At 39.3% G+C, this 14,075-nt stretch overlaps 1 protein-coding gene across 1 annotated transcript in view; it reads left to right on the plus strand.

Annotated features, from left to right (window-relative positions):
* EGF (epidermal growth factor) overlaps positions 1 to 13,871 on the plus strand; it is a 52,503-nt gene extending 38,632 nt beyond the window's left edge. The window contains exons 21-25 of the mRNA XM_042812305.1: positions 1,447 to 1,597; positions 3,164 to 3,322; positions 6,138 to 6,240; positions 9,902 to 10,004; positions 11,444 to 13,871. Coding sequence (XP_042668239.1) covers positions 1,447 to 1,597; positions 3,164 to 3,322; positions 6,138 to 6,240; positions 9,902 to 10,004; positions 11,444 to 11,646 — 719 coding nt within the window. The 3' untranslated portion in view covers positions 11,647 to 13,871. The remainder of the gene's footprint in view (positions 1 to 1,446; positions 1,598 to 3,163; positions 3,323 to 6,137; positions 6,241 to 9,901; positions 10,005 to 11,443) is intronic.
* The last annotated feature ends 204 nt before the right edge of the window (positions 13,872 to 14,075 follow it).

Here is a 14,075-nt window from a genome sequence, read left to right on the forward strand (position 1 = left end):
GCACAAGAGCTGCTCATAATTGAAGTCCCATTTCATTCTTCAGAATGTTAGTTTTTCAGATCCTAATTTTTCAAAGGGCTTTGAAACATTTTGGAAAACCTGGTTACCAGATTAATGAAAAGAGCAGTTCATAGTATCTGATGCTCATTTCAGTTCCTCAGTGTGACAGCTGCATTTTCTGAAAACGTAGAGCAAAGCGACGCATTGGCATCCTCCGTGTCAGCCATCTTCATCAGAGTGAATTTTGCCACAGATCAAGTGACAATTTGGTAACAGAAGGGCACTGTGAGATTGTTGTAGATATTTTTCTGCAGAAAAACAGAAGGAAGTTACGGCTTTTTAAAGTAGAACATCAATCAGGATCCTCACCCCCTTTTCAGCCATTTAAGCTTTCAGTAGTTTCAAGTGTCACTCAGGAAATGATGATTTTAAATGATGTATGACTTGGAAGTAATACCTTATAGGTCCCTCAGCTGTAAATATGATCTCCTGTCTTCATGTGTGTTAACAAGCTGTTTTAAGTCTTTGCCTAGTAAGCTCTTTTAGCAGGCTGAAATTTTCTTTGCAGAATGCAGAACATATGGGATTCACTGCTATCACTTATTCCTTTCCAGTCTGGGCTCTTTGCCCTGACAGTTCTCCTGCAAATGAAATTTTAAGAAAACAAATGTCATTAAAGGTCATATTGCAATAAAACTGGTGTGAGTCATAAAATTGATCCCACAAATGTGTGGGATTAGGTATATTGCTGCTAAGCCACACTGCTGTGTAGATGTTCAGTTGTGACTTACAGATTCAGTGTGGCACTGAAGTAGGCAAAAATTTGTTCCTGTTCTATAAAAGCACCTCTGCAATATGGATTACATGCAGAGATATCAGAGCTCTCTGATAGCCAGTTGGGGTACTTGTGGAGGTGATGATCTGTGCAGTTGTGAGCAAGCTACAGAAATCTTTGAAGAATTGGGTCAGAGAAGTTCTGTGCTTCCAGTGAAGCTGTTAGCTATATTTGAGATAGCTTGCACAGATGCTATCAACTGGTAGCTGCAAAGTAGAAATAGTTTGTGCAAAAATGTCCATTTGCCTGTGAAAACTTTTCAAGTTGAGATCCGTATGCACGAAGTGCACCCTTCACCTGTATGTCTGACTCTGCATAGTGGAGATTGTGGAGATTGTCTGTACCCTCAAGCTGGGTAAGAAATCATTTGATTGTGAATAATTAGGCAGCCAATAGTTTTTTGTTTTTACCAGAATTATATTCACACATCTCAAAACATAGCTATCCTCTGTACTCCTGAATTTGATATGCAAAACAAGCAAACAGATTAAAAACAATTCTTTGGTTTCAATTGGAGAGTCTTACCTAATATCCTATCTTGAAGTTCTGGAACTCTTTCAGGCCACCGTAGTCAACAGCTTGATATGTCTTTGTGAAATCCTGCCTTTCAGAATCTACTTTGTCTCCTACTGTTGTCAGCAATGAGTACTCTACACGCCCTGTGCCAGGTGACTCTGTAGGATGCCCCCCCTCCTATGATTCATACTGCCTCCATGGGGGAGTGTGCAATTATGTTTCCGACCTACAAGACTATGCCTGCAAGTAAGTACAGAGCTGCATATCATCTGTGCTGATTAATGGTATCCTTGGGGCACAGTTGAGCGCAGATTATGAAGTGCTTGCCCATAGATTGTCCATCGCCTGTGCTGGCAATTATCTTTAGCTTCTGGTCTTTTCTATGAATACTCACTTTGTTCATACCCATTGTAATTAATAATAGGATTGGATTTGTTCCCTGAAGACTAAATTCTTTGTTCTTGAAGTGTGAAGTAAATTGTTAAATGACTTGGTGCTCACAGCCTTGTGTGAAGGCAGTGCTTGCTCTCTCTCTGGTGTAGGCTTGCACCTGCCTGTTGGCCTTGCTGTTCATTTTCCACTGCCATTTGACCTCTATACCCTCAGGAATAACTGGGGAATATATCTTTCTAGGTGTATATGTGAGAATTAAGTATATACTTTGTGCTGTGGGTCTGTTAAGGTCACCACGGCTGTTATAGGAGTTGGTATGACTTATGCTCATCTCTGGTGTTTGCTACAATTTTTTACAATAAACCGCAAACATTCAAAGCTCTATTTTTTTCTCCTCATTCAGTTCTGCATACTGAAACTGAAGAGTCTACAACTGCAGAACATTTAAATGGGAACTTATTTTAATTCGTTTAACTGTTAGGGTGTAAGAACCCACAATTCCTTATTATTTGGTACTGGAATTGGAAGACGTTAAACAAATTGTGGACTAGCTGTACTTAGCTCTGTTCTGCCGAGTTGCACTGAGCTGATTCTATACAGTGGTCACTAGATGGCAGCATTCATTCATGTAGGCTGTCAAATAGCTGAAGGAAGTCACGGAAAAACGTTATCTAGCAGAATTTTCACAAATAACCGAGTGTATTCATTAATTACTTACGTTAATATTTTGGAGTGTTTCTTCACTTTCCAGTCGTTTTGATATATACATTCCATTCCTCGATTAGCTGTTTCATTCTGAGGCTTTTACAGTGGTAAAAATCCTCAACGTAGTAAACTAAAAGAGCCTACAGAAGAAACTTGTAATAAAACTAAATTATCCAGACATTTCTAACCCATATGTCTTTTTCAAACACATCTCTTTTTCTTTGTTTCTGTTAGCAACTTTTCAGATTAAAAATTGATTTCTTCAACAAAATGAGTTTCCAAGAGATTACAACTTCTATGATGCCAAGTTCAAAAAAAGGGGAACCTTGCTTCTGAAAAGGGTTAAACAGAAAATCCAAGGGAAACATAGATCATAAAAAAGCAGTCTGTGGAATTTTTGAAAATATGTTACCCTCTGGAATCTGAGACATATAGTCTAACTGAATAATTCTATAGAGTGCTTCTCTCTATCGAGAGAAGTGCTAGATTTACATTAACATTATATTAACATTAATAGATTTACATTTAATATTGAGTTCTATGTGTTTTGGCAGACCTTCCTTTAATGTCCTCTTGTCTTTACCCCTGCTAAATTCAACAAAATATTTCCATGAGGGTTGGCAATGATAAATCAATACGCAAGGTGACTGAGGCGATAATTTGGGTTGTTTTATTTGCTGACACTCACAGAATGCTCTTGCTTCCTTTCGGCAGCTGTGTGACAGGCTATGTTGGGGAACGGTGCCAGTTCAGCGACCTGGAGTGGTGGGAGCAGCAGCATGCCGAGAGGGTGAAGGTGCGGAACATCACCATCGCCGTGTGCTTAGCAGTGCTGCTGCTGCTGCTGGGGTCACTGGCCACCTACTGCTCCAGGTACTGCTTCCAAACTTGTGCTCCAAAGTTGTTGTGAGCACACCACAGAGGGGCTGAGGTGCTTGTGGCCTTCACAGGTGGCTTGTGGAGAAGAATTTGTGCTGTTCCTCAGCTGTTGGAAATCCCATAATGTCCTTTCTCCTCTCTTGCATTTCAGGAATTGGTTGTATGTATAATGCATAATATTCTGGCATGCTCCTTCACTGCAGTACTCATGTTGATGTTAAAGACTGATGTGTGTCTGGGAGAGAAAGAATAAACCTGTTTAGGTTTGAGGAGGAGCCATAATTTGTATTGATGAGAGATTTTCATCTTCTAAGGAAGATGACTGTATTTACATCTTCCTTAGTTTCCCTTACGAGCTGTAGATGTCTGCAAATGCCATGGTAGGAATTTGCTCTTCTCTGCTAAGTGTATTAGTTTTACTTCCCTTTCAGTGTAAGACTGTACCTTAATATTTCCTTGCCAGTGAGAAAAGCGCTGTGTTACCCTTCCAGTAGCCCATTTCTACAGTGATACCTGCAGCACTGAATGTGAAAGCAGTTTTCCTGGTAGTAGATGTGGGTCTAAGGCACATGTGCTCTAAAAGTATTCCCTGGCATTTTCCATGGCTGTAACGAATTGTGAAGGTTTGGGATACTTCTGATGGTGAAGAGAATCCCTATAGTCACTATTTAAAAACCTACTCTGTTGTGAAATAAATGTCATTGGTGTCCCTTAGACTGGAAAGAATTCAGCATTTAATAAGTTTGTCTTTTGGCCATGACCTTGTCAGAAAACTGTTCTCGGAGTCTCTTGTTTAAATGTATGCTTTTTATTTAACAAGTAACAGAGTAAACAAATAAAAAGCCAGACAGCAGCCAAATCAACAGTCCCCCACTGCATGCCTACCCGCCTTTCTAATGCAGGGTTTTGTTGATATTTTTTTTCTTTTTTTTTTTTTTTTTTTGTGGTTTAGACTAATTTTAAAATTAGAACCTCCAAGGCATAAAAAGTTAAGCTGCAAGAGAAGCTAGCTATGAAAGCTAATATTTTCTGCTCCTATTTAATGGTTCTCAGCATATTTAGTCCATAAAAGTAGATAAGCTGTCACATTTCTGTGTGATGGTAGCTGATGATAGAGCTCCAGATTTAAAGCTAAGTGCAGGCTGATTTGTTCTCATGACCTGGGATTCAGAAGCTAATCAGTGGAATGATACATGCAGAACAGACAAATCATTAGGTTCCTGTATTTCCCATACACATCTTTTAAACTGTCATGGAAAATAGCTACAATATGGCCAATTTTAAGGTATAAAGATAATGAATATCTCTTCCCTTCCTCTCTCTCTCTTGTCATTTCTCCCTGATTTACTTTTCTTTCTTGCCAAATGCTTTTGATCAATATAACTATTTATCTCAACAACAAGTTTTCAATTACATGCTTGACTGCATTTGTACTGCAGCTATTACTAGCCTAACTAGATCAGAATGAAACTGCTGATCTGAAATCCCTGTTTAACTGGAGTCTGAAACCAATATTTGTCTTGAAATCACTGTACTGCTTTTCCTACAATCTACAGTATTTTGAAATGTACTGATTAAGTTGACAGCAGTCCTATTCCTTCTTCAGTATAACACAGAGTTCTCTTTCTAATTGGAGAAAACAATTTCCAATTTGATAACTATACAAACTGGAGGCAGAGAGTGCTGAAGTATTGTGTTGGTTTGTTCGGTGGCTATAGCGTGCTGTAGGTGTTGCTCTTCGTTTATGATTTAGGTAGTCTGGATGTGTAGGATTTCAGGTTTCCTGTTGTTTTTGGGAAGCAGGGAAACAATCTCTCTTCCAACCAAGAATTACAGATTTAACACCCACAGCTTGGCAGAGGTCACTCAAAGATTGGCAGAAGGCCTGGGATTAGGATTGAGAAATCCTTGGCCTGTTGCACATGCTCAGTCAACTTGATTCCACCTCCTGCTTGTGCTCACTGAGGCTGCTGTGCCTACCAAGTCCGTCTGGCATCTGTCATTCTGCAAGCTGCAAAGTGAGCCACAGCATTAGAGTGATCCTCTTGAGCAGGGCATCCTCCTCAGAACTATGCCTGTAATGCACTGTACTCTGCTCTGTTTTACCCAAAGAGCAATGGGCTCGACTTCTGTTAGCATGATGATGTGCAATGCTGAGCAGATGCATCCAGGTGAGGTTTAAAACACACACAGCAAATTAGCTGCGGTGCCAGGAAGGTAAAATACCTTGAAACTTCTGGAATTCAAAAACGTGACTTTTAATCTAATGTTGAGAAGAGAAATTGAGTATATTAGGTCACTAAGGATGTGCTGATTTGAATCTCAAGTAGTATAAATGAGCTCTTTTTTTTGAGAAGACCATGTCTTCTGCTTTGGAGTCTATACTGGCTTTTAATCCTGCCTTATAAGTGGTTAGTGTTGAACTGCAAAAATAGGAGTTTTTGAATGCATAGAGCTAGCCATTTGGAGATATTTGCAATCTTTTCTCAACTCAAGGCTTTACTTATAGAAAAATGTAAGAAAATGAAAGGGCTGTTTAAAATTTTAAAGTCTACTTTTTTTTTTTCCTAATGAATGAGCCTTCACATATGGCACGTTAGAATAAGTGTTCATTCAGTTCTTTTATTTATGTTAAGCTGTTTGTTCTAGCCTCTGTGCTGTAGTTATCACTAATACTCCTTTTCAGAGGAATGAAAGAGAACAAAATTTATGTCTCTTCTGTAAATACCTACAAAGTAAAGTGTGAAAGGAAGCAGCATCTGTTCCTCCCAAAGTGAAATAATTTGTTTCAGCTTTTGTTCTGTTGCAGAAGTCAAAACTTTTATAAGAAGAACCATTATGCAGAAGCGATAAGAGATGCCAGTAGCCGCGCTGACAATGAGAACGTGACACCTACTTGCAACAAGTCTCAGGTAACTATATTAATACGGAGTGAAGACAAAAGTAGGAAGGATCAAAGAGTGTTAGGGATCCACTTGAGCTTATCCATCAAATAATTCACATCTTAAATACATTAAATAACTGCTAGAGTCATCAAGTGCTTTGCTGTGAACCCTAGTTCATCTTACCTCATTGTTATCCCTCAGAGTTCACAGCTGCCTGGTTGTATTGCAACCATTAGCGGGTGTTATTGTTAGCTTTGAACACAACAGTTGGGGAACTGTGTTCTAAATTAAGGAAATGGCAATGTGATGACATGGCATATCAAAGTTATTTTCACAGGAAAGTATGCCCTCCATATAAAAGGCTTCTTGGAAGACAAGTACTGTGTGTGCTACCCGAGATGGTGAACTATATTTTGGGGGCTGATGCAATTAAATGTTGTGGTATTAGAAGGTGCTGCCTTGTAAAGAGAGTCTCCCAGGATGTTAATGGGCAATTTGGGAAGGAATATAAAATACTCATTCAGCATGTAGGTAGAAATGCCATGCTTGCACTGACGCATTTCTCTTCTCACTGGTGACAGGTGACAGGATGAGGGGAAGTGGCCTCAGGCTGCACCAGGGGAGGTTTAGGTTGGCTATCAGGAAACACTTCTTTACAGAAAGTGTGGTTAAGCACTGGAATAGGCTCCCCAAGGAGGTGGTTGGGTCACCATCCCTGGATGTGTTTAAAAAACATTTGGATGTGGTGCTCAGGGGCATGATTTAGCAGTGGGTTGTGAGGGTAGTATGATTAGGTTGCAGTTGGACTTGATGGTCTTTTCCAACCTGAGCAATTCTATGATTCTGTTGTCAGTTTTGAAGTTGCATCAGTGAAATTGGACCCAGGAGATCTGATCTAGGGATCTGGTTTTCACTGGAGTTAAAAGGATGTTGTGCTGCTGGGTGGTGGCAGTTGGAACTTGGAGTGGGCCAGGAGGACATAATTGGCATCTGTGGCTACTTCTGTGCCCAGACAGAAGCTCCTCTGTCAGAACAGCATGACTTTCCCTGAAATCTTGTCCACACACATCTATCCTCTAACGCTGTATAAGCTGCTGTAATGCAGATAGCAGTCATATTTAGGCAGCATCACATTATATAAGCAGCATATATTCTTCAAATAAGTACAGTGGAAAGGACTACTGAAAGAGTTTGCTTGTGCTGGCTTGGAGATAAATTCTAGCTATGCACCTACTTTTTATTGGTACAACTGCGCACATTTATTTATGGTATAGATATTACTTGAAAGGATTGAAAGCCACAGTTGAAAAGTAGGAAAACTGTGCAGAGTGAACAAGATCAGAGGTGAATTTGGCTTTATATATTTACTTAAATAATAATGGATACTTTAGCTTTAAATTTAGACTTTATTTGCCTGAACCTGAAGTTTTGATTCTGCTCCCGGTCTTTCAATCCAGAAAGAGATGAGCTTGTTTTGCTCGAGGGTGTGTTTGAAGGACTGAGTATCTCAAACTATCTGTAGTGCAGAGCTGAGCGTTTTTAATCTACATGAAGAATGCCTCACATATTGTTTGTTTTAAGAGTCAGGCAAGATTTGTGAGTAACCACTGAAATACTCTGTTGAGCATGTCTGAAGAGTACTGACCCTAGTTATGACGTGAAGGAGCCCCTTACCTGGTCAGCCTGGGAGCTTCAAGGGCCCTTTGTTACTAGCTGCTGACCTGGCCAGCACTCTGTTCCTCCAGATAGCAGACAACAAATGTTCTGAATCTTGTGCTGCCATCATTTGTTCATGGCAGAGACAAAAAACATTGTTTGCAAAATATCTGGAGCTGGCAAAATCAGAAACATTTGTTGGGACTGAGAACAGCTTGTTGCCTGGGAGCCCTGCTCTAAGAGGCCTAAGACTCATCAGTTCTGTCCCTGCCTGCTGTTATTCTTGCAGTTATTGCTAGTGGTTGGTGACATTTTTGCTGGATATAGGACTAATTAGACAGCTAAGCAATAAACTGAATCAAATTAAACAAATCCTACCTATTAATCTATTACACACTCATGTTGAATTTCACTATGCATTCTTCTGGGAGACAACAGAATGCATTAATAATAAAGTAATTCATTGTAAATGGCTTCTTGGAGACTGGAAGGGGAAATCACTGACCCCTTGATAATTATTGCATCTTTCACAGTAATGGATTCCTGTGGTTTTGTGCATGTGATTTTCTCTCTGATGATGTAACGTAAGTGTTAAGCTCATTGGGGCTCCATGCGTGCACTCACACAGGCTAGAAAATGAAGAGCTGCCAAAAAGCAGCAGGAAGTTGTCCACTTCTGCTATTCACTTGAAGTGGTTTGTTTGGCAGATTTGTTTCAAAAAAACCCCAAAACAATAACAAAAAGAGTAGTTCTGATGAAGGACTGATGAAGTTCTCTCCTTTTGTAGCCTGCAGTGCTCCTGATATTTTGTGACTCTGGAGAAGGGATGGAGTGCAAAGACATTCCTGGTGTTGCCCACTCAAGCTACAGTATTGGATGAGTTTTTAACCTGTCACACTTGTCAAATGCTAGATATCGTGATATTGAAACTATACCTACAATTCTCCCAAGCATCATTCACTTCCCTGTTTATTTTGATAGAGAAGGCTGCATTTATAGTGAGGGTATGCCTTAGGTATTTTTCTTTTCACATTTGTACTAGACATCCATAAGCCTAGTTAACTCTGTCCCTGGAATATGGAAGCCTTGGTAAACTTCAGCACGTGCCCAGCACATGCTATTCTGAAACTTGTAAACCTGCAAGTGTTCTATTTTGCACAGCCAAAGCAATTTTGCAAAACTGTGTGTAGCTCCTCTGGGGGGTCTGTCACATGTAAGTTAGCAGCTGTGAGACCATGGATTTTATGCACACAAAAAGATGCCTAAATGGTCACACCAGCTGCAGATATGACCTAGCCACACAACTCCACCAATTTTCCACCTAGACAACTGAATCTGTCAACAGTCTTCTTGGAACATCTTATTTACAGACATTTTCTATACTTCACTAGTTCTGCTCTTTAAATACTATTCTCCTGCCCTCATTCCCCCTGTCCTATTCTTCAGTTGAGCTTCTCTCTTTCCCTCTATACTGTTTAAGCACATCACTTCCCCCTGTGTCTGCTCTTTTTCTTTTCCCTCTGGTCTTTACAGCATGCTTCATCAGAGGGTTCCATCTTCATGGTACAGTCTCACTTGTCTTCCACAGTCACTGTGGGATAATGGAATTGCACTCCCAGGTGTTGCCAAGAGCTGGGAAAGGGAGGCTTGCTTCCTTCCCTGTGTCTGACAGGGTTTCCTGCTGTCTAGTTGCAGGCCTCCCTAATACTTTAAATGTGGCCCTAAATACTGTGGAGAGAGTCAGTTTTCACGTACTTTTGTTCTTGCATCTGGAAAGGCTGATTTGCAAAGCAAGAGAGCGGGCACTTTTTTACTTGACTGGGACTCACACTTTTCAAAGACCAGGGCTGTCATCAACTCCAATGTTTAATTATCTGCAGGGGAAGGGTCATCCCAGAAGCCAGTATGACCTTTTTTCCCCCTGTTGTGGTTGGAGTGTGTGGCCTTTCTAGTCTGCCTCTTGGGTTTCAGAGAACTGGTTCATTTCATATTAATTTGGGCTATGTTTTGTGCATATTGTATGTATTTGCAGTTTGCGGTTGTCAAGGAGCGTAGCAGTTCTCTGGAGACTAAAGTGGTTGATCTAATTGAGTGTGAGACAGCAGACCCTCATCCTGCCTGTCCTTCGCAATATGGTGAGTAGGCTTTTCTTCTTTATTACATCTCTCCTTACCTTTATGCCAGCAGGAGCAGTAGCTGGTGAAGGAGACAGAGAAATCAAATGATACCACTGCCTTGTTCAAAGCATGCTGGACAGAAATGATGTTTGCATTGTTGTGAAATCACTTGGTCCTCTGCTTTGCAAATTATATATCAGGAATTATACTGTAACTGTTCTTTCACACATAAGAAGCCAGATGCTTCTCATGATAGTAATAACATCACATCATATTTTTATGTTTACATAGAATTTCATGGGTTTGCTTCACAGCGGTGAGTTATCCAAATCACATTGATGGCGAATGCATAGCATTAGAAAGATATGCTTTGACATTCCTGATTCATTCCAGCAAGATAACTGACAGGGTGTGAAGAGTCCAGAAACCTCTTGTGCTGGAGCAGCAACTGCAGTTTTGCTTTTCTGTATTAAACAAGATGTTTGACTGCCTGAGGAAAGCTTGGTGCTTAAAAAAAGATGAGATGAATGAAGGAGATATTCCTCCCATCACTGATGCAAAAGGTGGCACAGGAGCACACAGTAGGCATTCTTGGCCCACAGGTTACCAGCTGGATTGCTCTGAGTTTAAAAAACCTTGCACTATAGAATCAACTGGATCTCCTAATTGCTCATGTGGTGAAAACTGATGGGGAAAGGTGGATGTCCTTGAGTATTTGTCTTACATATCATACTTACTTCCTGTCCACCAGCCATTTTGAAATATGCAAACACAAATATTTGAGGATACTTAAATGGGCAAGCATCTTGTAAGATCTTCATAACTGTGCATCCTGTCCTCAGATATATTTTAGGAAGTCAATTTATTCATCAGGAAAAAATATGCCTCACATTTACTTGGTTGGACTAGTATTGTGAATATGTGTAGAACCATGTTGTCCACAGAAGGAAGCCTGATGTTTCCCATTAGGAGACTCTGTTCTCACTTACAGTTTCATCAGATGTAGCTTTTGGAACAGAAATTTCACATGACAGGTGTCTTAAAATATTAAGAAAAGTGGTTCAACCACTTCAGAGACTGATAAATAATCTGATGCCTTTTTTTAAGGCATTAAAGAAAGTTATTCCCTGTGTCACTGAATGATTCTAAGACCTTTAGACTTTGGAGTGGGGTGGTCTTCCTGTCTCAGGCATGTCTTTCCTGATCTTACATGTTAGAATAGAAAAATATGAGATTTGCCTAGGGCACATCACTTATTAAAATCTCAGTCAAGTTATTGAGTTTTTCTCTTTTTTGTTCTTTTTTCTATCAGTTGTTTTTCTAATTTTTTTTTTTTTTTTTTTTTTTTTTTTTTTTTTTTTTGTAAATTTCTGCTGAGCTGCTATTAACTGTATTTTAGCTTAAGTGCTGTGAAGCGTCCGAAAGAGCTTTCAGTAACATATATCCATTTTGTTCAGTGGAACAGCCTATTTCATATGACAAAGTGGCAGAGACTTTGGTGGAAGAGAAGAAAGAGCAAGGCTGCCTGGAAGATGTTCCCAGCACAGACAAATTTCTTGAACCCACAGTAGAAGAGAAGAGCCTTTCCCAGGATGTCTGGAGAGCCCATCCCGAGCCCTGCCAGCCTGCCCCAGCCAGCCTGCTGATGCAGCCGGACTAGAAGAAGTCTGAGTTGAGTAGAAAAAAGAAGAAGCCATTGGAAAATGAAAACTTAGGAAACACTGAAACAGCCTTCATAGTTGGTTTTTTTTTCCTGTGCACTAGAAAACTGACCAACCAACAATGGCACAAACAAAAATGGAACAGAGAAGTTGTTACCAGTCCTTCCCTGTTATCTCCACTTGGAAGAATTACTGTGAGCAATACATTAGCAACAAATACTCTACAAGTATCATTTTTAGGGTCAACACTGTAAATTTCATTAAATTGGCAGCTAAAAGGACACTGAGAGAAAACAGACTAGTGGGTGGTTTCCTAGAGATGAAAATTTTGTAATGGAGATTCATGCGAGAGACAGTCTTTATGTGCACAGAGAATCCAGAAAATTGCCTGTATAGTGGGCCACAAGTGGTGGAGAAACTGGGATTGAAGATGATGCAGAAAAATGAGATAAAATGAATCTTTTTTGTTAAAATTTTGTTCATGGACACTGTAACTCTCTCCCCAAAACTGCTTTTAAACCAGTGTAATTTCTGGGACTTCACTGGAGCTGTTGTTGTAATAACTGATATCAAACATGGTTCTGCGTTTCTCAGATTTGGTGGGTTGGAAGAGTGCGTGGGTATGGTGTTACTGATGGTCACATCTCTAAAGTGTGATGAAACATATGAGGAAAAAGTGATTCTTCCTTTAAATTTCTGTGACTGGCAGCAAAATCTACACTGTTATACAGGACTTCGTGTCCATGTATGTTTCATGTTGGAAGAAAAGTCCAGCCAGTTTCTGCACCAAAAGAATACAAGAAGTGAGACAAACAAACAAAATTCCCCCTCAGTTTGGATTGATATCCATATAGGCGATTTGTGCTGCTTCATAAATTCCATGTGATCAATTGGAAAACAACACCTGTTTTTCTTGTAACTGGCTTTCTAACAGCTACAGCTCTCTTCCAATTATTTGCTAAGAGCTAACTTGCTTATAGTGCTCTGTCATATACAGAGTTGTAGCTTAGTTGTTTGTCATCTCATCTGAATTTCACCATTAATCTTGAATTCCTAAGGCTTTTCTCAGAATGTTTGGGAAGATAACTGGAAATTAGCTATGTTACTAATGTCTTTCTCATTACAGGGGATCTCTCAGATCTCTATGTTTGAAATCTGCTGCTATAATTATTGAACACCTCCTCTTAGCTCCACTACAGTGGTCACCAAGAGTGTTCCTCGTAATTCATTAGTTATATACCAGTGGTTAATATTATTCATTTTCATATTTAACATCCTGTTTTTTATTTTTTGGAGCTCCACTATGAAGTTATGATGTCTCGTCATTTGGTTACCAAGTCTGTAGAACAGTGTTGGAAAAGAGTATTGAATGCCTCTTATCTGATGCCCAAAATTGTTGCACTCTTGAGTAACTCTGTGAAGTTGCTTCTGATTTATGTAAACAGTAAAAACATTGAGCCCAAGATGTCTGAACTACAGAAATTGTAAGGTTCTGTTTTGTAGACAGTTGTCACTTAGTGATTTATCTTTCCAGTGTGATTTTTTGGTGGATAGTTTTGAATTACTGTGTCAGTTCTGAGTTCAGAATAAACTTGTAAAACAGATCTTTCCAAAGCATGGTTGGAATTGGCAGCAATCAAGGCACATTCTCTTGTATGAATGGAGACAGAAGTGCTTACATGGAAAATGTGTCTAATGAGGGTTGGCCTACGAAATTGCATTAAGGCAAGGGGAACCGCGTGGCTGAACCATTAGTATACAGTGGATTGGATTTTAATTTAAGTATAGTTTAATTTCACTAACATCTTAAAAAGCATCTAGGTTGGGTTCTCCAGTATTTCATAATTTGTTAGCAATCTTATGTATGTTGTTGGGAAGAGAATCCAGCTATAAAGGCAAAGTGGAAAAGTTTAATGAGATCTACGCAGTAAAATCATCTTTATCCTTGCACTTTGTTTACCTCTGGTGAAATATGTTTCTGTGCTTAAAATCCAAGTGCTATGTTGAATGACAGTCAACATCTAGTTGGATGGTTCCCTGATCAAAGGAAATAAAGACGTGTAACTTTGAATCTTGTCTAAACAAAGATATTTTAGACTCCTTACAAATTAGTTTCGTATTCTATTCCAAGTTTTGTTTACTTTGCCTTCCTTCAGTCTGAGGATCTAATTTTAAATTTGATAGTATTCTTTAGAGAATGAGATAGGAAACTCAGAACAGTATGTTTTTATGTTTAGAGTGTTACAAGTTCTAAATGTTTCCTACACTCAGCAGAAAACTCAAAATAATCCTTAATGATAAAACCTTGAGATGGTATTTCAACATAAATATAATATATTTGAATTATTTGTATGTTTATAAATTTTTGATTTTTTTTTTAAACTTTTGAATTATAAAAAGAATACTAAAGAGGATGTTTGGTGTCCCT

The sequence above is a fragment of the Centrocercus urophasianus genome, unplaced genomic scaffold (assembly GCF_019232065.1).
Source record: "Centrocercus urophasianus isolate 14NV4802_14NV808 unplaced genomic scaffold, USGS_Curo_1.0 seq_13, whole genome shotgun sequence".
Lineage (NCBI taxonomy): Eukaryota > Metazoa > Chordata > Aves > Galliformes > Phasianidae > Centrocercus > Centrocercus urophasianus.